The sequence below is a fragment of the Amphiura filiformis genome, chromosome 10, assembly GCF_039555335.1.
Source record: "Amphiura filiformis chromosome 10, Afil_fr2py, whole genome shotgun sequence".
Classification (NCBI taxonomy): domain Eukaryota; kingdom Metazoa; phylum Echinodermata; class Ophiuroidea; order Amphilepidida; family Amphiuridae; genus Amphiura; species Amphiura filiformis.
The window spans coordinates 58,764,421-58,789,315 of NC_092637.1; the positions used below are offsets into that span (position 1 = coordinate 58,764,421).

The following is a 24,895-nucleotide window of genomic DNA, read 5'->3' on the forward strand; positions in this document are numbered from 1 at the left end:
AGACGCAAAAGTGTTTTCTGTAAAAATGCCTAAAATAGGGATTTTCAGAATTATTGTCACAAAATTGACTTAATCTAGACATTTTTTTTTTTTGAAAGTTAAACACAACAAGATTACCTAAATTCTCTCGCCAGCTTTTGTTACTTTTCAGCTTCTTTAAGCAGAAATAAATTTTTAACGACATCAATATTTTTACAGACTAGAAACACTTGCTATTACGTAATTAATGGACTCCAGCGAAAAAGCTGGCGAGAGATTTTAGATAATACTTATTTATAATTTTTCCGATAGTAAAAGTTGGAATCAGAGTTGAAGTTTTTGCTAGCAATAATTATTAGTCGTAAAATTAAGGTTGAACTAATTAATTGATATTCATTAATTAATGCAAATTAGCAACTCAAATATTTTGTGGTTTCAAGCATTGGGGTGTATAAAAAAAAAAAAAAAATCAAGAGGTGTACACTAGGAGGCGGAATATTTTTTATTATTTTTTAATTGCCGACGTGTGGGAACCGAGTTTCCTACCTTAAGAGCCATCATTTTCCAAGGTCATTTTCAAGGTTATCAGGTGTGTCAAATGAAATGAACAAAGCAAAGATTGTTGGATTTTCATCATATCATCAGCATCAACTGGGAACCAAGAGAGAACAGTGCCGGTTCATTGATTGGTCACCCAAGGTTAAAAAATAAATAAATGATCATCACAAATTTTACAGGAGAATCCCCTTACTGGTATACTGCCAGAGTAATTCAATTACAATGCTTCTCCCTTATCCCATACTTGTTGCATTTTTTGGTGTTCTTAAAGGCTATTAATAATTCGTTGTTGGACTGTTGGGTGGGGGAACAAAAAATAGTTGAGGGGTGAGGATCCCGCCACTGATCAGAGTAATTCATTTACCCCATACTTGTTGAATTTTTGGGTATTCTTAAGGCGTGGGGTATGAGCGACCTTGAAGTACAGGTATCTGGAGAAGGGAAGCAACGAGTTACCCCAAATCACAGCGACAGATAGTGACTTGGCCGCCGAGTGTTAATATATATTTATTTTGGAAGGTTCGTGTTTGTTTTAAATTTTGGGCGTTTTTCCAAAATTTGATATTTTTGGTGATATTTCAAAAAAGCGACATGCCAAAGACAAATCTTTCTGCACATACTTTGTTATTGCTAATACAACTCTTTTCTGCATACCTACATTACAATTCGTTTTGGTGATTTAGTAATATTATAAATTTTGTGACTGCAATTTGGCGTTTTTGATGATGCGATTTTAGGCTTACCGTGATTTAACGTTGATATCTGGTCTTGCTCCTTTTATAATTTTATAATGATCGTCGGCTTTTGTAAATAACAGAATGTAGATTGGCTCTGAATAAGTCTCGTAGTCCTCTTGGTGGGTTTTTTCATGATATATTTAGTTTGTATTTGCATGTAACAACCCAAAACCAACCTCTGATTTCAGGGTTGAAGGCTGTTTTCGAATTTCCGTGGACTCAAACAAGTGCACGAGTGGCGACTATGGTTTTATACTTCCCGCATTGCTGATTGCGTCTACGCCTAACTATATGCTTCTTTTTATATGTTGACTGTAGCTGATATACACTGGTATACAAAGAATTGGTTACATGTCAATGACCATTAACTTCAGGGATAGACCCTTAGATTATTTATGCGCCTTTCTATCATGCAGTATCTTTACCCGCAGACATGTGCTGTGTCATGTGCCAATATTGCGTAACGTTAAAGGTTAATACATTTCTTTGACTTCGAAGAAACTGTGTGCTTCTATGGCCTAGCGGTCTAAGGCGTTGGTTTCTAAGTTGCTGTTCTTGGCGTCGCTTGTTTGAAACCGTGCCTCTGTCACTTTTCTTATGCTGCTTTATTTTTCCAACGTAGGGCCTAGAAAAACTAATTTATAATTTCTTTTTGTATTATTTATATTTATTTTTTTATTTTTCGATTGATTATTTGATGATTGAGTGAGCAGATTTATCGATTGCTACTTTAGTTGTGGGATTTCTATTTGATTTTGAATGATATCGTACATTAGTATTGATTTTTTCTGTTAAGCATTATCAAGAATTAATATCACAGGTTTTAGTGCAGATAGAAAGTTGGCTTAGTGATACTATCCGTTGATTCAGAACCGGAAGGTGCCTGGTTCGATTCCCACCTATGCCTATTTTTTTAAAGACTTGGACAATTTCTGCAGTAAGTTTATTTGGCGCTCGATCTCAGTTATTCATTTTCTGATGGCTGTGCCTCTTACAGACACCCTCCCTCTGGAATCCAAACCACGGTTCGCTCATTACACCTCCCTTAAAGGCTATACTAATGCATCGTTGAACTGTTTAATTAGTTGAGAGCATACTTTTTGATGAAAAGCCTTCTCTATAGACGCCCTGCATGAAATTATCGATTGGCTCCAAACAAAGGATTTGAGCCGGTGTCCTTCACCATAGTTATGGCGGAGTGCAGTCCATTCAATCAAGTGTTGTCATCAACCTATTTGATCGTAGTGCAGGGTTATGTGTGTGAGAAGAACTGTCACGGTAGATTGCAATCATGATTTTGTTGAATGCATTTGAGTAGTCCGCCATATTTACGGGATGATACGTCACATGCAAGGCCTCTATTAATTTTTGATGAGAACCCTTCTCTATTAATAATACTCTCTCTTCCTTTATCTTTTCTTGCAGGCTGAAAAGCAGAGACTAGCCCTGGAGCGTGAGATGCAGACAAAAGTTTCTAAAGCAAAGGATGAGGTAAGCTTACTATCAATCTGGTATACACCAAAAAATATACCCTATGTACCTATAACTCAACTGTTTGGATCTAAGGAACACACAACCAATTTCAAAGGACTGGTGAGCAGAGTGATCTGAAAAAATTATATGAAAATTGCTTTAAGAGATAAAGTATACACCAAAAAATATACCCTATGTACCTAACTCAACTGTTTGGATCTAAGGAACACACAACCAATTTCAAAGGACTGGTGACAAAGGTGATCTGAAAAAATTATATGAAAATTGCTTTAAGAGATAGAAGGAACACAACGAGGCAGAGAACCCCCTCATGGACATCAAAATAAACCTCTAAATCGGGCTATATGATACTAGGCCAGCCAAATAATCCACTAAACCCGGCTATCCGATGGTACATGTAAATTTTAATCGCAAAACTTATTTCAACAGGCCTTGCCGTTTGAGGCCAGCGATTGCTCTTGCTCGCCTCCGCTCACCCAAACTCGATTTCTAGTAAGCGATTTTCTACTCGCCATAGACACTAAATATTACTCAAACAGACACTGCGAATCTCCAAAAATCAGCCATCGAATCAACCAATTCTGCATTTAATCAATTCTGTGCCCCTCCAAGCGGAGAAAGTCATAAATACATAAATACCGTTTTAAGACCTAAGCTCTACTTGATTATACCTAAATAAGTGATATTTAAAAAAAAAAATTAGGCTACTCGCCTAGCATCATGCTAGCGATTGTTTAACCACTCGCCTTTAAAATCTAGACAGCAAGGCCTGTGTCAAAGAAATGTATATTGGTCATATGAAAACAAAGTTTGCTTTTTTACCCTCATAATCAGTGAATATTATTGCATCTTTTCAGATGTTAGGGATCGCTAAGAAACATGCAGCGGAACAACAGAAGCAGGAGGAAGAAAAGCTGAGGATATTACAAGAGAAGAAGAAGACAGAAGCGGCTCTTAATGCAAAGGTAAAAATTGTTGTGCTCAGTTCAAAACCCAAACGCCGCCACTGTCAGAGCTGGCGATTGAGTCTGGTTATTATTGTTTGGAATAATGGAACATGGTTAAGGCCAGAGTAATGGAAGACACATTCGTTCACGCCCGAATTTGAGATTTCTTGATATTTATCAACACTAAGATGTATTCTTTCACTTGAAACTGATAAAATACAACTTGCTAATATTTACTCATATTTTTGCTTGATTTGTTTCACTCTTTTCAACTCTAAAAAGTCACATGGCTCAAGACATCTTAGTAAATTGGCGGGAAATAATGAGTCAGAAATGCGCTGAATCTGAAATATTTTGATTACGCTGCGATTCGCTTAGCGTGTGCGGCGCAACTCTGCGCCAGTATGTCCAACGCAGTCTAGGCGCATTCGGTTTGTTGCTCACGCCAGCAAATGTGGTGTAAACAAAACAGAAATTTGCAGTCAAAATGCCACTTGGATTTTTTAATTATTTTGAATTTTGGCGCACTGAAAGCAGACATTATAGATTTATTGGTGCAAAAAGATGCATATTTAGACCATGCACCAGATACAGTTTTTACAAGCGTGAAAGTCTTACCGTTTTATAAGGACGTTTTGTGCATAATTTTGACATTTTTTTACTAAAACGTTGATTTCTCAGAGTTCATTTTTAACAATATTGCACGATTTTTGTGACAAGATAACTTGAAAAATATGCAAGCAAAAGGTAAACTTTTTGCACTATAGTTTAGAGTACATCAAAGTCTAGGGGAGGTTTTCTCATTTTTTCAAAATATTTGTTTTAAACAAAAATATACACCATTATGTTCAATTTTTAGCTTAATAGAGTGACAAAATTGCTTTTTTTCACATGTTTTTTCAATATTTCAAAAAAGAAACAAATTTCAAAAAATAAAAAACCTTCCCTAAGTTCATGTCTCTTCTTCATGAAAAGCTAACTGAATCTTTTTTACTCCGAACGGATTTTTTTCTAAGTTGTCACAAAAAAATTGGGGTAAAAAAGTGAATTTGTGTGATTTTTTCAAAAATTCGAGATTTTTGAACAAATCTGACGTCACCATGGGATTCCTTGACTCATTTCCTTTCCAAAAATGTATAGTTTTATATACTTTTGACATACCAATTCAGAAATAATGATGCTCGAAAAGGTCCATGTTCTCTCCCATTACTCTGCCCTTAAACAGCCGGATCTACCGTGTGGTGCCGGCTGTAGACAGTAGGTTTAGATTTGAAACCATGTCTTTGTGATTTAACTTGCTCTGGTGATTAAATACACTCTCATGTGACAGGATTTTGAATAAATGTACAGGCATATGATACGTACGTTTGGAGATTGCAAGCTCTCTAATATCATCTTAACCCTATGGACACTAGCTTCCTGTCAAAGTATTAGCCTCTATGAACTACAAAGAGAACTATATCATATATTGCGCAATCAGAAATGCGGTAAGAATGCCCAGTATGGCTGAAAAAGCTTAAGTTTAAATGTGCTAAGAGATCTATAAGCTCTCGTTTTGATTGGTTGCTCAGATGATTATATCATGATTATTAACCAATAAGAGGCACTGTAAGAAAGGCAATTCTAGTAGTCTAGCCAGTACAATACACCCATACTAATAACTAACTTCAACCAGACTGGAAAAAATGTGGGTTGCACTTAAACACACTATTTTTGATTCAGCGAATAAATGTATTGGACTACTGTAAAATTTGTTAATAAACATATGTGTATAGTTGCTCGGATATAGAACAAATTTTGTGAGTAGTTGGGTAAACTTTTTCATTTTTTTCTTTTAATTTATAAGTATCTGTGTTATAGATATTTGTAAATTAAAAGAAATACAATGAAAAACTATAACAAACTACCCTAAACATTTGTTTTTGCCCGAGTAACTTGTTAATAGGCACATATGCTTATTATCATATTATTTACGGTAATACAGTGATTTGTTGAATCAAGAAATCGGTTGTTGATCAGACCATCCTCGTGCAATTAAATTTAACAAAATTAACAACATTATTTTGTCTTCTTTTCACCAAATTCATGATTACATCTTTGGCAGCAGTGTAGCCAGCTTTTTAATGTGAAGAGGCAAAAGCCAAATTTTCGTTTGCATATGTCAATTTTTCTACCCATTTTAAGTCATTTTAATGACACTTTGCCATCCCCATTTTCATCTCTTAAACTTTTTATGGAAGGGGATTCCCAAACCTGATAGCATTTATTCATCTTTGCACCAACCATATAACCCTGTTCTTACATATTGGAGTGTGGTTAACATTTATATTTACAGTTACAAAGTTTTGAATTCAATCTTTTACTTGTACAACTTGCTACTTTAATTCCGTATGATACCACCAGACTACATCAGGCAAACGACCTGCTGTAAAAGTAAGTTCTAGTTCTAATAAAAGATTGAATTCAAAACATTGTGATTTTAACGACTGGATGACTAAGAATATTCACTATTATACATTCACCATCGGAATCTACCCCTAATAACATACTTATTTTTGTATTAAAAATCACTTAGCCTTATTCAATGTTATCATTAAGTGTCAATATTAAAGCCATAATAATACAAATGGTCACATTTTAATTTTGTTATTAATTCTTTGACAAAAATTTTAGTAACAAGCTTAAGTGTCAGGAAGGTTTGCTGTCCATTTTAAGCTGAAATAATGAGGTAAATGGATAATCCACTTACTCTCTTAGGCACTTAACTGTGTAGCTCTATGGGAGATTGAATGTCATAAATATTAATTCAACATTGCTCTGATGTCTTACAAGCAAAACAAATTTGGTCACTTCCAATAAAGTGTCAGTTTGGACGTGTAAACATGATAAATACATGTATGCCATAAATTCAGGTTTGAAAAATAATTTACCAAATTTTATTTAAAAAGAATGTACATTATGGCTTTAATTTTTCATACACCATTGAACGTCTACTCCAATAACATTTTCATCTTTGTATCAATACTCACTTAATTAATCACTGTTATAACAATTTGTTTGTATTCACCTTGTGTTGCATGTCATCCTTTCCTTTCTATCTGATATATGTGCATGTTTGGGGTACATCCGTTTACGTGTGTCTCATCCATACTAACAGACAGAGGTAAGACCAATAACAGTTATATAACTCATACAAAGTTTCTTATCATTTGACTGGTCAGTAATTACCATTGATTATTTTTACTATTTTTAGAAAAAGACTATAGTCCAGGGTTGTAGCTACGGTGGGCGGCAGTGGGAAGCGGAGCCCACCACTTACTTCTGGAGCCCACCTCTGAAGGTTCATGTTGATGCTAGCGCCCAACACTCAAACTAAAAAAAACATGCATTATTTTACCAAATATATCCTTAAAGTGTCCACTCTTGTTGAATTGTTGAAATTCTGTAAATAGACTCCAATGCATGGTTGGTGGTAATTTATGAGTGCAAGTCTTTGGGCAGTCCCTGTTTGTTCTTGTGAAAAGCTAACTTGAAATTCTCCCCAGCAAGTAACTATTTGCATGGTTATTGTCTCGGTTACACAAACAAGAATTCTGGGAACTGATCCTGGCTGCAATAAACACTCGTCCAGAAGCCTATGCAGGATACTTTGTAGAGGGGCTACTGCAACTTTTAAAATTCGATCCTTTACCAAATGCAGGCATGAGAATATTCCCGTCCAGGCAGGAATTCCTGATTTTTTGTTTTTCAAATTTCCGCATTTTTATCTATTTTCAGCCTCTTTTGGAGGATTTTTGTCACATTTTACGTGCTTTTGTCATTGAAATCTATTCTTATGTCTGTAAATGGGTGTAACTTTTTTCAATGAGATAGCAGTGCAACAAATGAAGTATAAAATGTTGCATTCAGTGAATTTATTAATCTGCGCAATCCCATTTTGGTTTTTAAAACATGGCAACATTTTCAAGTGTAACGATACTCACCAGTTCAAAGAGTATCCAAACATTTTAACAGAATTTAATTTTTCTCCGTCCTGATTTTACCCGAAAATATTTTTCTGAGGGGGCAGTCTGCTGCCCTCACCACTTTGGTTACATCTCTAATTGATTTTGTTGGTTTCCATGCAGGAAGCATCTAATGCTGAATCAGAAGCAAAATCTGGGGACGAACTTGCTAGATTACGTAAATTAGAAAGACATTTCAGGAATGAGGTCCTAAGGTAAGTCAGGAGGCTAAGTTAATTGATCTGATGCTGAGAAAAGGGCAGACAAGATACCATACACTTCCCACAATGCACTGCTTCCATATCAACTTTCTGTACTGATTTGCTATCCAGTGCAACATGGCTCAATACTCAATAGTGACAAAAGGCACCTCAATGAACAGAGCACATCCAGAGCTTGCAAATTGTGTTTATCTCATGAAGTCAACACATGTTTAGCCAGTGTCTATGCTCAACTTGAAAACAAATGGAACATGTACAAAGTATATAGAAGTGTCATTAATGAAATGAGGTGATGTATCATGTTGGAAAGGATTCTGGGAAGGGTAAGATGTTTGAATGGGAAAAGGACTATCAAAGATAGTGCAGTAAAGACAAAAAAACAAAAACATTTTTTCTAGTTTTCAAAATTTGGTGTGTGTGGTGGAGGACAACCAACTTGTTACTTTTATCTTTGTTGCCCCTCTTGACATTCCATATAATATCATTTCGTCATTATGTTTCTTTTCAGATTAAAAAGAGAAATTGCAAGATCTACTAAAATGTGGGAGAAGAAATTCTCTATTATGCAGAAAAGGTGAGGACTGAGGTTGTTGCAATGTAAAAGTCAGTAATTATTAAGTTTTAAAATCTAGATATTTGACTAATTACTCTCCTGAAGACATTTGAGAATACTTTTGGCTCTTCAAGTTGAAATCCATAACCCCCTCCACACAAGAAGTGTGAATTTCAAATGGGGTTTTACCTGAATGAGTGACATGAAAAGTCATGTCTTCCATATAACTTATAAAGACTGTATGGATTTCAACTGAAGCCTATTGAAGTGCCAGCACTCCAGTGAACTGGTCTTGATTTATACGTCAACAACAACAACAATAAAACCGCATTTTTATAGCGCCTTACGCACACACCGCAAGGCGCTGAACAAAAGTAAGACAAAAACCAATACATTACTAAAAACCCCTCAATACCTTAATCGTACAGTTTACACATAAATATATATGAAATACACACTGGTATAAACTATGAGTACACAAGATAATCTTTCTATAATTTAAATAGGGGAATGTTGTGGGTGTGTATGTGAACGAAACAGCTCGGTCAGTTTCGATCCAAATGTCGCCAAATTCACACGGGAAATATACGACAATGTGTTTATTTGGTTGAAAACGGTCAAGAATTGGCTGCAAAAACAGTGAAAATATGGGTAAAAACAGGGTCTTTGTTATGAAAATTGATTGCCAGCCTACGCATCACTGCAGCTGGCCGGCAGCGCGTCGGCGCGGCGTGCGTAATGCACACTATGCCAATGTGCGCGTAACGGCGCAAAGCCACACACCTTGCGTGCCAGAGACCAGTGGACATGATAATACGGAAAGAAGGAAAAATAAAGGACGGGTCACGGGATAACGGGTGAACACATCCGCAGACACGCTATGAGAGGACGTACCGGTAATAAATACGGGAAAAAGATGTATGTTGTATAAACAACATGAAGCGGTACTGACTATAAAGAAACTTGAGGTACGAGTAATAGGCCAACGGGTAAGTAAATGAAACGGGAACGAAACAAAGAAGGAAAGAAACTATAATCAGAAAATGTAAGAAAAAAAGAAGCTAAATTAACGAGAACAGAATTAAATAAAAAAACATGGAAACGGGAAATTGTTCCTCTTTTTGTCTCGAACTCTATACATCCTATTAAACTAGGGCAAAGTCTTGTTGTGGTTGTTTTTTTTGTTGTTTTTTTTTTTTGTTGCTTTTTACATGTTCAGTTTTCTATCATGTATTGAGAGCCACCATTAACCCAATAATTCCACTAAAGCAATAATTGCTTTAGTAGTTTTGGTTTGAGACACAGAAACATGTATTACATTGTCCCATATATAGTACAATCATATTTTTGTTCACACCATCTAAACTAAGCATATATCGGGCATTAAAGTTTACTGGGGTAATGAGACAAATATGACCTTCCTTCTGATACCAAAATCTCAGTTTTGAATGATGAAAAAAGGGGCAGAAGCTGTCGATGTTACAATCACAAATTTGATCATTCTTTCGTCACATTCTTGAAATGTTTTATTTTTCAGTATGTATGCACTAAAAGATGAAAGTTATGTGAGACAGACATTACAGAAGCAGGCAGCAGCTTTGCACCATGCATCAGTGTCATATTCAGTAAGTTGACAACTGCAGTAATAAGCAAAATCTTTACATAATATAATCTTAACCTATCAATGTTTTTAATTAATCGTAGAAAGATATGACCATTGAAACAAATACGAACTATTTGTGCTGCGCCTACTTAGGACCCGTTGCTCAATCTCGCCAATTAACTCGTCGGTGTGCCTGGAACCCAAAACGCGGACCTAGGATGATGCAACTTTGCTGCGAAATAAAATACTGTTATGATATGCACAGTCTAACAAAATGTGTATCTGTCCAATCCATGTTCAGTCACCCGTTTATCAGCTTCATTAGACCAACTCCTGCATTTCTTGCGACTGGCTTATAAAACTTCACAAAAATACCCTAACAAATTACTGTCTCTGAGTGGTTTATGAATGACAGCAATGTTTACTTGATAACATTAGCCTGATCTCTGCTGCAAACTCAACAAAGCAGAACCAATGTGGACTCTACCATTTCTATGCTTGGATGATATCATTATGACCTTCGATATACATTCTTTGCTGGATTATATCGACTGAGCCACAAATTGCTCACGGTGAGTAACCTCAAGTAAGTACTACAATAAACATTAATATAAAGGTTTCGGGTAATGAATGACAAACCGCAGAGCAAAATGATAGGAAGATATTGTAAAGTCGATGCCCATAATTGCTAGCGAAGACACAATCAGTGATATGGCTACACTAAAGCCATGATTTTTCTGTGTTACAAAATGTAAATTCCGTGTTACAAATTGGACCGATTTTCCGTTTTACATTATAAAGCACTGAAAAGTGCATACATTCCCATACAAGCATGTTTTTAAAAGTGTAATTTGTCTTATATAATTATATGTACCTTTTTACTGTAGTCTCCCCTCAACATCCCCATTAAAATTAAGCATCATCAATTGTCTTGTGTGTACTTCCGGTAGCTGTATCGGACAGAATCTTGCCTCGTAGGCCTAGCATAAATGCTAGAATGGATTGTTTAATGGTTGATTACTGCTAAATTGTCATTTTTTTTTTTTTTTTTTTGCAAATCAACACAAAAGTTAGACATTTTACACAGATTTTCACTACTTTGTGGCATTTTCAAATTTTCGTGAGCAAACCCGAATTCCGTGAATTTTTCTGTTTTTCCGTATCACAGAGAAATCATGGCTTTAAGCTACACTATATGAATTCATCAGCGTGCTGCAGTCTTGAAATTGCAAGCCGAGAAGACGTTGACTTAGTCGGCGAGATTGAGTACGGGGTCCATAGGATAGGAACATCAATCATAATAAATATACTCTGTGTAACAATTAAACTTCAGATGCATTTTAATTACAATGTGCACAGTCCTCATTATTCATTTCAAATGACATTTACTCCTAACCTATATGCTGAGATGATTTTTGTGTGGGTTGTAGCATTGTTGTGCAAGTTTGAAGTAGCAGTGAAAAAGGCATGCTTGCATTTCAGGCCTGGTACAAATCCGGGGGTACAAATATACACCACAGGTAACAAGGGGCTAACGTTGCCTCCATATTGGAGTATTCCAATTGAAATCTATACACCCCCTATGGATGACCTTAATCACAGGGAGTGCGAGTTTCAAATTGGGTTACCTGAATGTGTGGGAGATTAAGGTAAACCCTTCCTTAGGGGTACATCATGATTTCAACTGGAATAACCCATTTCACAAAACTTTCTATCATCACTATGAACCACAATGGCCTCATCCCATTGGCATAGTCCAATAACCTCAATTAAACAATCATAATGCAAAATTTGACCTCAAGTTGCAGAGTATGAGTTTTTGTATGCAAATTTTCAAAGGTCATTCAATGAATGTACAAATGTATTGGAGTTACATAACTTCACCCTGATAGATGAGCATGTTGTGGATCCTAGTGCATCATGTCATTGGGCTATTCAATTTAAAATCCACACTACCCCTGTGGAAGATTTTGGAAATATCTATAGGGGGGAGTATTTTTTTCAAATGTAATTGGTCAGAGTTATGTGTTAAAAAATGATTATAATCATTTTTTAACACATACTATATATTTACTTGAGCAACCACAACTTTTAACTTTTGTTTTGGAAATGGACATTTGGATTAGGAAATACTTAAATGAGTAGAACTACAATTGAACTCCACTACTTTCTTGCAAAAAAATTCCCATGATAAATTGTGCTATGAAGTCACTATTCACAGCTGCCACATGTAAACAGAATTCTGTTATCTCCTCCTCATGTGAAACAGTTTCTAAAAGTCGCTATATTTACTAATTCCTCTAACTAACAATTGCTATTTCAGTCTCGTTCTTCATCTGTTTCGCCTGATGTGTTACATCATTTTCTCACTGATCAGGTATCTTGTGGTGGTGTGATCCTCTGCGCTTTATCATCAGCTTATCATCATATTACAGACCTTTTTGCATACAGTGGTGATGTGATCCTCTGCGCTTCATCCTTCAGCTATTATATTATAGACCATTTTGCATACAGTACCCATCAATCCAGTTGCCATCATCCCCCCTCCATTTCACCACAAAAAACTCTTTCAGATGTTGTACCCACTACTTTGTTCGGCTCACATGCTACTCTTATCTTGTGGTGATGTGATCCTCTGCGTTTCATCCTTGAGCTTATTATATTATTGACCATTTTTCAAACAGTACCCGTCAATCCAGTAACTATCATCCCCCATCTCATCATAAAGACGTTGTACCCACTATTTTGTTCCGCTCACATGCAACTCACGTCTTGTGGTAATTGTGGTCCTTTGTGCTTAAGTCAGGGCATAGGAAAAATATTTCCTGTCTGGGAACTTAAACTATGTTGGTTTAAATTTTCTGTGAAATTCGCGAGTGCCTTGTCGCTCGCCCTTAACGGTTGGGGTCCAGGGGCTCAAAAAGTTTTAAAAAACTCATGGATTTTAGACTTTTAAAGTAAGAAATCACCATTCTGAGGCTCTAATTCAGGCATGAGAGTGAGCTTTGATAAAAAAAAAACTCTGAAATATCATACCTGCCAACATTGAAAACCTAGAAAACAGAGTACATGATGAACGTAGGGCGCGAAGCGCCCGTAGTATCGCCTCTGACGGCGGGGTTGAGGGGGCGAAGCCCCCCAAAGCTAGAGGGTTTCTACACTGTAAAAACCCTTGTAAGCCCCTTCACAGAAGACACATTTTATAGAAAAACAACAATAAAGAACAAGGTGAAAATGAAGCCCTAGGCTTTTATACAGTTGAGGAGGGATTTATACTCCATATCTAGCAACAATTTCAACACATATTTGATGACTACAATGAAAAAAAATGTGAAAAAACATTCTGGGATCTGTTCATACAAGTTTGAAAAATATGCTTCCTTCACACAGAAAATGTGCTTTTAAAAATGCAGTTTCCTATACTTTTGTACATAACGATCATTCGTTGAAGCCATTTTTTGGCTTTATAACAAGGCCTACGTGACTGATAGGACATTGATATGATGCACAATACAAAGGTGAAAATTTTTAAAAAAATCCATTTCGTCTTAATTTTTTCAAAGTTTTTGGTCACTGTAGGTCGAGAACCTCTAGACCTATTCTGAAGGTTTGCATTTCAGTAGGGATTTATACTCCATATCTGGCAACAATTTCAACACAATCATTTGATGACTGCAACCTTTGAAATATGAAAAAACATTCTGGGACCCGCTTTTACAAGTTTGAAAAATATGCTTCCTTCACATAGAAAATGTGCTTTTAAAAATGCAGTTTCCTATACTTTTGTACATAACAATCATTCATTGAAGCGATTTTTTGACTTTATAACAAGGCTTACGTGACTGATAGGTCACTGATATAATGCACAATACAAAGTTAAAAATTCAGAAAAAAAAATCCATTTAAAAAAAAACATGTCAAAGTTTTGTTGACTTTGGAGAACCATTAGACGCGTATTCTGAAGTGCTAGGATCATTCCCAGTTATTTTGAAAAAATTGGAAAAATTTACAAAAAAATTACAGTTTGTTATCCCTTTAATATGCAAACCACTAACTAATGTTTACCTCTTCATCTATCACATTATTATACATGCATTGGTTTTCTATGCATTTATAATATGTGCTAGATGAAGAGGTAAACATTAGTTAGTGGTTTGCATAGTAAGGATAACAAACTGTAATTTTTTTATAATTTTTTTTCCAATTGTTTTCAAATTAACTGTGAATGATCCTAGAATTTCAGAATAGGTCCAGTGGTTCTCCAAAGTCGCCGAAAACTTTGAAAAAGAAAATTTAAAAAAAAAAAAAAAAAATTTTTTTTTTTTTTTTTTTTTTTTTTTTTTCTGTGACCTCCAATTTTTTTTTCTGGGAACGGCGCGGCCGCGTTACCGCGGATTTCGAGGGCCTGGCTTAAGTTATCCTTCAGCTTATTATATTATAGACCATTTTGCATACATTATACATCACTCCAGTCGCTATCTTCCCTTTATCTCAACATAAAAAAACTTTTTCCCAGATGTTGTATGTACCCACTATTTTGTTCTGCTAATATGGAACTCTTATCTTGTGGTGATGTGATCCTCTGCGCTTTATCCTTTAGCGTCTTATATTATAGACCTTTTTGCATAGAGTAACTGTCATTCCTGTCGCTATAATCCTCCATCTGATCATAAAAAACTCTTTTCCAGGCATTGTTCCCACTATTTCCTCCATCTGATCATAAAACAAAGTCTTTTTCAGATGCTGTGTCCTCTAATCTGGTCCTCTCCCATCTCCCATCAACACACTTGACCTGCTTAAACTTTGAAAAGTTGCAGGTTTTTTCTTTGATTCCTAACCTCTCATTTTCATTCAACCTCACGTGTCATTCATCTAGTCTTCACATCCTCTTCATCTTTCAAATTACTTTAGCGGTGTCCGCCTGCTCTGATTACTGCGTAAAAAGAACTAGGTCACACGAGGCTATGCAGCTTGACCAGCGAATGAGATGCCGATGTGATGATCATCGACGTGATTCAATTAACCATTCAGAACCACACATCTGTATGCGCCATAAACTGCGCCAAATTGGCAGACTGCTGAAATACTGTGCTGGAAACTATAGTTTATCTTTGTACATTTCTTCACTTAAATCTATCTAAACCCCACGTGATGCAATTGCATAATCATGCGAACACACGGAAAGCTTGTCCGCCCATGGTGGACCCCTAGTGGCACGCTGTATGAAAAAGTTTTCTCTTCTTCTTTCTTCCTGCCTTCCTTCCTTCCTTCCTTCCTTCCTTCCTGGGCGTTAGAGTTACAGGACTGCAGTCGTGATTTTTAAAAGCTGCTTTATACTAGCTGTTGTTGCATTTTTATGTATCATATCTATGGCATGAGCAGTGTGAAGTTTCTTGCATACCCTGTTAGTCCTTCTTGAGATATTTATCACGCCTACATGTAATTGAAATTTTTATCAAACCAGTCCAATAAATTGCACATACAGTAAGCATTCATTCCGACATTCTGTGTAAAAAGTGTTGATCTGTATTATATACAGCCAGTGGCAGCGCTAGGGGGGGCACACTCCAAATATTTTTCTTGCCCCAGGCGGCATAGGACACGCAACACGTGACGTTCGAGGCTGGCGAAAATACAAGGCTGACAGCCCCATTCAAATTATACGGTTAGCAGTTATAAATTGAAAAATAACATACTTACAGTGTGGTACATTGTCGTACCCCAACGGTTTTAGAGTAAAATAATTTTGCTTTGACACCACATAACAAATTTAGAATTGTTTGTGAAGATTTCATGATTATGTGTTAATCCAATGGCGACGTCACAAATGACGATATCGCATCCCATCCACCATCATCTGGTTTTCCCCCCACCCCCACTTTTGAAGAAAAAAACACAAAATAACATAAATTTTCACTTTTTGTGGCATTTTGCACATTGCTCCCCCTGAAATTCACTTTGCCCCCGAAAAAATTCCTGGTGCCGCCACTGTTTTCAGCTGATGTTGACAAAATTGCTCATTGATTTTCTCTCAATGGGCAGATAGTCAAATATGTGTTGATTTATAGACAACTGCCCTAAACTGGCATGTGAAAGAAATTTATTGGGCTAGTTTAATAAAACTTTGAACTAATTTTTTTCTAAAAGTTCTAATTAAAGCATGTGGGATATTTTAGTCAATGCTGTGATAATTTGAAGTATACACATACTGGTATAGACCTTGTCAAATTTACATTGGAAACATTTAGAAAACCAGGTCCTGTGCACCGGGTTTCAACCCAGCGTAATAAAGAGTAAGCGAGCATCATTATGCTCGCGTAAATTCACATAAACGCTCACTATTGTCATGATGTCTTATGCAAAGTGCACCCAGCATGACATTTGTTGGGCAGGAAAGATCCAGATCAGTGTGCACTGGAGGCAGGCGCATCAATGTGAACTTGTGCATGCAGACGGCATTGTGACATAAGTGCGCTAGTATATGTTCACACACATGACATCACGCCTTGAGCCCCCTACATGTACACACTAATACGCTGTACATAAGTGTCTTAAATTGGAAAAATCATCCTTCTTTTAATCTTCCAGTTTGAATGGGGAATTAGCATTGGCTGACAATAAAAAACACTCAAAAGTTGGACCAAAACACTCAAAAGTAAGACCAAAATAAGCTGAAGCACTCAAAAACTGGCTCAAAGTAAGACCAATTCAAGCCAAATTTACTCTATCCACTTCACTTGAGTGCCCACTTGAGTGAAGTACTTCTTCCTATTGTGTCTGTATTGACTGATCCAACATTCAAGTGCATTCATCCAACTTTCAGCTTATTTTGGTCTTAATTTGAGCTTGTTTTGGTCCTTCTTTTGAGTGTCTTCTATTGTCAGCCACACCTAATTCCCCATTCAACCAGGGTATTAAAAGAAGGACGATTTTTCCAATTTAAGACATTTGGAGTTTCCAGTGACACAATTACAAGAAACACTCTCACTACGCGATAATTTCCCAGATGCGGATACGAGTGCCATGCATTGATGCAGATCATGGGTGTGCATGTTGATGCGAATCATGCTCCCACATTGAGATGCCCTATGTGTGCCAGCTGAAAACTGCATTATTGTTTTCGTGCGGTACGATGTACATGTAAGTTATGTAACTAAATATGTGACCTGCTACCACGAAATCAGCGTAAAGTCTACGCGACTTTATACTCATTTTGTCGAGTTGGTAGTTTCGAAATAGTTGGTCTGACTAAGTTGATGTTCTTTGTTTGCCGCCACCTGTACAAGCCAGTAGTAATATCCTTCATGAATGGCCCATTGTGCCCCCATTCACAAAGGACATACAGACATACTTAGTGGCTTTAATAGTTGAGTGAACACCAACGCAGTAGTCAGGACGTTTTAAGTGACTAACTCCTTGCGACTTTACGCTAATTTTGTGGTAGCAGGTCACATATGTTTAAGGTATGGCCCTTTCATGCTGGTCTGGAATTGGAAGCGCATAAAATATATCTCTAGTGTCCTCTATTATAGCCAAAATAATTAATTCTCGATCATGAGAGCCAACTTGGGTACGCACAGTTATTTGCGTCGAGCGTACTACGCAAATACTGGCGCTTACGGCGCAAACACAGCTTTTGAGAATTGACCAATCACACGGTCGTTGCTAGGCAAGTTCAAGGTTCGGTCATGTAGGTCGCCCGATCGTGTTATTCTATGAAAAGTACGCTGACGCAGAAGGTACATCTTCTCATGATCAAGAATTTATTATTTTAGCTATAGTTGAAATATTTGGATGTAGAATGAATGAATGCATTATATTTTCTATTTCATTTTGATTTCTTTTCCTGCAGTCTGATGTACCTGTTGGTATTCTGCCTACCAGTCAGGTGGCTGGAAGCGCACCAAAGAAACCACCACTTGTAAGTATCTTGCAGGGCCGCCCCTAGAGGGGGGTATTGAGGGGTGAGACACCCCCAATAAACAATTTTGTCGGCAGAAATTTACTGTTGTCGTCGAAACCATGCGATTGTCGGCAATTTTAGTCAAAGCTATGTGTGATTGTCGGCAAATTGCAAGAGTCACATAAAATATTAATATGTTACGAAATTGTGCTGTTCTTACGTATTATTGTTAATGTTGAATTACAGTAGTTATTAATTTTAAAAAAATTCCGAAAATTGTTTTGACTCCTACCCCCCCACCACTTTTTAGATTATTGAGCGCCGTCCTAGACAAAAAAAAAAAATATTTAAATGCATTTGAAAGATCTCTTCACAATCTGTCATTCACTCAATAAGGGCTGTTGTCTAGTACAATTTACATTGTTGACAATCAATAAATTTCAAGATCCGATGTCGACAAAACTTCAACAAAGCAATACATCATCAATAAAGTCAAAATATTAAGTTCAGAGACCAAAATGCACGTTATTATTTTTTTAAATAAGCTTTTCTCTAATTTTCTTAATGATTATTTTTTGTGGACAATTACTCCATGCTTGTCGACAATCCGGGAAAATTGCTTTACTGACAAAATGCCACAGATGGAGGCCTCTCTTGTATAATGCGGAAGTTTGTGCCACAAAACCAGACTTGCAACAGTGTAGAATTTGTCCCTATTATAATGACAATACTCCTTTAATAGCATATAAATTCTATTTATTTTTTATTGTACAGCCTGGTATAGGTCATGCACCAATGATGAAAACAGGTCGTGATGCAAGGGACCTCATATCACCATTTACAATGTCACCCCCACCTGGAAGGGGTGTGGAGCTCTTCTCTACGGAACGTAAGTTGTACCTCAAGGGTCAATCCTTGGACCTCTTGTAATTTATGCTTTGTTTGAATCAAATATCAAGGGCACTACAAACCCTGCATTGCAGCTTCATGTATCATCTGAAATTTCTTGTATGGTACCATATTGGGCTACTCAGTGTTCGAAATATGCCTCAAAAAGTTACAGGCCAGCCATGCTTGACCTTAAAAAGTTACCGGCCAGCCGGGCCAGCAACTAGATGCCAGTCAGAAAAGTTACCGGCCAGGCCAAAAAGTTCCAGGCCAATGGCTGGCTGATCGGCCCTATTTCGAACGCTGGGGCTACTCCAGTTGAAATTGGTACACCTCCAGACATGTTTTCCCACACAGGGGGTGTAGATTTCAAATGGAGTCACCCATTCAGATAACCCCATTTGAAATTCACACCCCTTATGTGGGAGATTAAGGCTACATCTTTTATAGGGGTGTATGGATTTCAACTGGAATAGGCCATTTCTGTTTCATCCAATGAATAGATAATATTTAGAGTATAAAAAGTATTGTTTTGACACCCAGCCCCCAGTATCTATCGCCTAATGACACGGTAGATATCATTTTAGACGATTCATTAGACTTCATTAGTAATTCCCATATCTATAATTAAAGACAGAGATAAAAAGAATTTATCGCGTCTGATGTCACTGTCAATTACGATCCTTAATTGGTTAACACAGGTTAATAAGCGCGTAAAAGGAAGACCAATCTATCTGGTGCTGATCGGAGAAAAGGAACAGCAGCAAATGGCAAAAAAAAATTCGTGACTTTTACAAGGCAAAAGCAGCTTTTCTAGGCATTGTTGACATGGTGCCTTTGCCAAAGAAAATTTCATACTATCAAGACCTAACTTTTGAGATGGTTTGCAAGTTTGAAGGTGCAAAATTAACAATAAGGCGCCGGATATACCGCCGCGTTCAATTTGATTGACAGACGACGCCAGACGCGATAAATTCTTTTTATCTGTCTTTAATTATAGCAACACTCTAACTCTCATCCCAAGAGTGTTATATGTTCATTGCAGTAGCTGATCGTATACATGATTTAGGGAATATGTTCCTTCATCGCGGTTGATAACATGTTCACCCTCATTCTGATGAGTTTCCCAAATGTATGGTTTTCTACAGTTATGGCAAATTATTGAACTTGTAAACAAAATTTACCAATAAGTTTGATACCTAGCACTAGTAACAGTTGTGATGAACTTATTCTAAAAAAATTCTGTATTGCATGTTTTTCTTTTGATAGCTTCTCAAATTGTTGATCCATCAGAAGATTTTGATGCCGATACAGAGATATTACCACTTCCAACCCCACCACCACCAAGGTATGTCATCTAATATATGAGAAGTGATATAAATATGACCCAGGAGAATTTAGCATATGCCGCGTTAACTGTTTGAAAAAAATATCATTTCAGCGTGTTTTGCACACTCATATAAACTTGTGATGCACTCAGTACATGTACATGGCGGTATGTCATACAATTCAAAATGCATTTTGTAAACAGCTAAATAGACCACAGTCGGTGGTGGTCTGGTAGATGATAGCTTTCACAGTTTTGCTGACTTCATCGATAACATCTTGTTAGGTTTACTTGTCAATCATATTTAATCACATCGCATTATAACAAGTCAAAATTCCTACAAATTCTGCAAACGATAATTCTGCGTGAAAAGCCAAATTCTGTATGAAAGCCAAATTCCTCAAAAGCAGATTCTTCCAGGCCCGGGTATAAGTATTGAAATTTGAGCAGAGATGATATTTTCTAGACATAACTTGATTTAGGGGTCTCCCTCTCTCTCTTGCGTGCTTGCCCTCATATAAATCAAGTTTTTGGAAAATTTTTGTCACCCACAACAATGTTTTGGTGTGGTGTAAGAGGGTGATTGGTTGTCTGGCGGCGGGGGTACTCAAGTTTGGTTTTGGTAGGGACGTGCATGAGATTTTGGAAGTAGACCCATAAATATACCAATTTTTCAAGAAATTTGGACCCATTGATATACCAAAAGTCAAAATTTTCGGCCGAATTTACCCAGAATTGTCTTAGTTTTTACAAATTTTCCCAAAATTTTAGGAAAATTTTGAAAATTTTGGCAAGATTAACCCTAACCCTACCCGTGGTTTTTGTGCTATCGGAAGGGAAAGAAGGAACGAAAAAGGAGAGAAGATGAAGGAGAAAGTCACTTGGCACCCCGGGATTCAACCTCGAACCCTCGCATGCCACGCAGAAGATCCCCAGCATGTAGCTACACAGGTGACGTTGGCCCGCCAACGATTCCCTGGGTATATATGACTTGGTCTGATTAAGTCATCAAGTCCCAGCGGAATGCATGCACGCAGAGTGGTTTTAATAGTGAGCTTTAGTGAGTCCTAGTTGGGTTAGGGTTAAGGAAAAATTGGGCTGTTTTCCGAAAAAATTAAGAAAATTTTGAAAAAGGACCCATTCATATACCAAAATAGGCTTTGAAAAAGGGGTCATTGATATACCAGAAGGCTGAAAATGCTACCCATGTTTATGCATCGTCCCGTATGGTCATTTGTACTGAGTACTTCGGGGTCTGGCGGCCTGTCCAGCTGACCATGCCTATGAGCAATATTGTTAATCCACTCAACTGCTAAACACAACAGCATATGAGCTTTTAAACTTTGGTTGGGTGGATGAGAGTGTATAACGACCTCTGGTAAATCCCAACCTTATTTAGTATTCAGGGATTCAGTAGAGCAGCATTAAAAGATTTGTTTCCTTGGGGGGGGGGGATGTTTCAAATGTTACGATGTTTAAAGGGGAGGGGATCTTAGCATCCTTTTTAAGGTATGGTTAAATAGACATCCATGAAAAAAGCTCATTTCCAAAATCTAAGTTAATTCATACATTGAATTTGCGATTTTAACATAATTATAATAATGCCCCATAAGGCACTGTGTTGTAACTTCGGGGTGTTGACACCCGAAAAATACATAAAGGACAATGTCCGTCAAGTAACGGAATCAGCAAGAAAGTTTATGTACACAAACATTGCATAGTCCTATTGGGGAAGGATTAGGCTGTGGATTACAAAGTGTCCCTTTATCACAAGATATCAGGGAGATGTGCCATTATCTAACACTTCATTTTATTTTGTTTATTTATCATCCTATACAGATTCCAGGATAGTAGGCCGTCCAGTACAAGCCAAGTCATTGTACTTCCTACAGCGTAATCAGAGAAGATGTCTTACACTTCCCATAATGCATTGTTCACATTTCAGTTTTCTGTACTAATTTGCTATCTAGTGCAACATGGGTTGATAACGAAATGTACTTCAACAAACATAGCACATCCAGATCTTGCAAAATATGTTTATTTCTTGACTATCAACCTATGTTTAGCCAGTCTATTCTCAAAATGAAAACAAAGGGAATCTGTAAAAAGTACTGGGAGTGTCACTTGATGAAATATGGTGATGTATCATGTTGCAAAGGATTATGGGAAGGGTAAGATATCTTCTCTGCTGCGTAATCATCAGCAAAAGTTACCCACAATGCCTTGCACAGATAACAGGAGAGCAGACCGTCATGTATACAAGTCTAGTCGTCATATTACGTACAGTGTAATCTGCAGCAATCGCATCACGATAAAAACGTACAAAAGTAATACTAAGGCCTATGGCGGTTACACACCATTTCCAGTATAGTTCGAACGAATGTTTGATGACGTAAAATCAGTGATATGGTATGTAGAATGTCTAGTGGAAATATATTACCAATTTTACGCTATAAAACATTCATTAGAAGTTAAACATTACTGGAAATTGAATGGGAATACATTGTAGATGAGAGGATGAAGACATGTTACATCGAATATTCTATATCCACTAAACGTTTTTGTGTTTGCTGGGTTGTTTATATATACCAACATAAATACCCTAGAGTGGGAATTCCAATGAATGAACGCAGCTTTCAACAGCTGTACTCAATCCAACCGCGATCGCATATCGCGTATTTGAAACTACAACGCGAACGCACGACCTTGGATACAATGCTAACCAATCACGAGTGCGTTGGCATGGTTAGATTCACTTCCGCGTTACTCACGCACAGTCGCACACGCTGGCGTACATTGCGCAGTGTACACAAAAGTTTGTCACGCTATTGAAAGCTGCGTTCATTCAATTGGAATTCCCACTATAGTTGTGCCTGTTGGTGCTTAGGTAGGCCAGAAGGTTATTACCAATCTTGAATACTAGTCTGCAAGTATGAAATACTGTATTGTTTGTAATAAATACCCCCTCCAATTTTTCAGTGAAAAATTGACAAAAATTTCCATGCCATATCACCACCCATTTTGAAGCTTTTTTCACTGAAAATTCACTTCTAATAAATGCCCTTTTGGAAAAATGCAACAGCCAGGGGCATTTATTACAAACAATACGGTATGTCAGGAATACATTGTGCCATAGAACTGCACACTTGCTGATGATGCACTTCAGGGGCAAGATTCATCAATACATCCCAAGATATATCTTAAGATATAGTGTATCAGTGAGTGGCTTTTGCCGCATTGTAAAACATTGGCCATGACCGCCACCACCTGGGGATGCAGTTGGCTATACTCTATTTCACCTCCAGTCAGAGGCACTAGCTTTGAAGTTCAGCGTGTTCTTCGTTTGCTTAGCATTACTTGGTGCATCTAGTTACTTTAACATGTGTGATCAAAGAGGTGCATATGTACACACAAGAAATAATACAGCACACACTTAACTTCAAAGCTAGTGCCACTGACTGGAGGTAGTGAAATGAGAGTATACACCCTATCTACACCTAATCTTCCACACAGGGAGTGTGAATTTCAAATGTGGTTTTTTAATGGTGCGGCTCCATTTGAAATCTACACTCTCTGTGTATAAGGTCTTTCATAGCCCAGTATACTGTTTTAAGTGTGCAGTGCATATAATGGCATCATCGCATACTTTTCCCCAAGTGATTTCTGCACTGTGTTGTGCACATGGTTAGCCCTGCGCAGTCACCAATATTGTGTAACAGCACACTGGGTAAAGGAATTCTTGGACAAGGAAGTATGATTTGTATTATTTTATTAACTGTAACCTTAACAATATGTGACCATCCAGCACAACTGAGCCCTGAAGCCGCCAATCATCATTTTTGAGATATTCAACTAAAATATTCTGCTTGAAATTAGCTTTAAAATGATGTATACGAGGGGGTATCCAAAAGTTTTTGACATCACCCAGAAGGAAAAGAGCTATATTGATGAAATTTTGTCAGTGTAATCACTGGTCCTTATGTACAATATGGTCCAAAAATGGTCTCCTAAGTATGTTTACTTTCTTTACAGGTGGCGCTAGATGGGCAGTAGGCGCATAACCTGCAAGATGGTGAAAATTGAGGGACGCAGCATGATTAACTTCCTGCATTTGGAGGGTTAGGCCTACAATGCTCAGAAGATCTATGATGAAATGAAAGCTATCTATGGTGATGATTACCCATCATATGGCATTGTTGTTTTTTGAAAAAGGAATTTCCAAACTGGCCACATGTCCCTCACAGATGAGCCAAGAAGTGGACGACAATCATTAACGGATGATGCGGCCACAGTGAAGAAACTCAAGAAAGTGGAGGATCTTATCATGAAAAGTTTCCTTCTGGGTGATGTCAAAAACTTTTGGATACCCCCTCGTATCATGTCTATAGTACTTGACATTTAAGTAGTGAAAAAATCAATGAAACAGTCAATAAATCCTTTGTTTCCTATTGTTTATTGTTAAGTTCAATGGAGCATATCTCAATAGTGGCACTGGCAACATCCGGGCTCAGTTGTGATGGATGGTCACATATGTGATCTGTTCCAACCAGCACAAACAAGAGTGGGGCATTTGTGGACATTTAGTTATTATCATCATTATTTTGCATGGTTACCAAGCATACATACTGTTTTTAATTTTGGGGTTTTTTTTATGCACTTTATTATAATATACATGTTTGTA

The 24,895-nt window shown here is 37.2% G+C and overlaps 1 protein-coding gene across 2 annotated transcripts in view; it reads left to right on the forward strand.

The window, feature by feature from the left end:
- The window catches only part of LOC140163075 (uncharacterized), a 42,507-nt gene extending 19,329 nt beyond the window's left edge, over positions 1-23,178 (forward strand). For both annotated transcript variants that reach the window (XM_072186447.1, XM_072186446.1), the window contains 9 exons: positions 2,700-2,765; positions 3,626-3,733; positions 7,843-7,934; positions 8,449-8,514; positions 10,031-10,118; positions 17,949-18,017; positions 18,774-18,888; positions 20,157-20,235; positions 22,054-23,178. In XM_072186447.1, the coding sequence (XP_072042548.1) occupies positions 2,700-2,765; positions 3,626-3,733; positions 7,843-7,934; positions 8,449-8,514; positions 10,031-10,118; positions 17,949-18,017; positions 18,774-18,888; positions 20,157-20,235; positions 22,054-22,111 (741 nt within the window). In that variant the 3' untranslated portion in view covers positions 22,112-23,178. The remainder of the gene's footprint in view (positions 1-2,699; positions 2,766-3,625; positions 3,734-7,842; positions 7,935-8,448; positions 8,515-10,030; positions 10,119-17,948; positions 18,018-18,773; positions 18,889-20,156; positions 20,236-22,053) is intronic.
- The last annotated feature ends 1,717 nt before the right edge of the window (positions 23,179-24,895 follow it).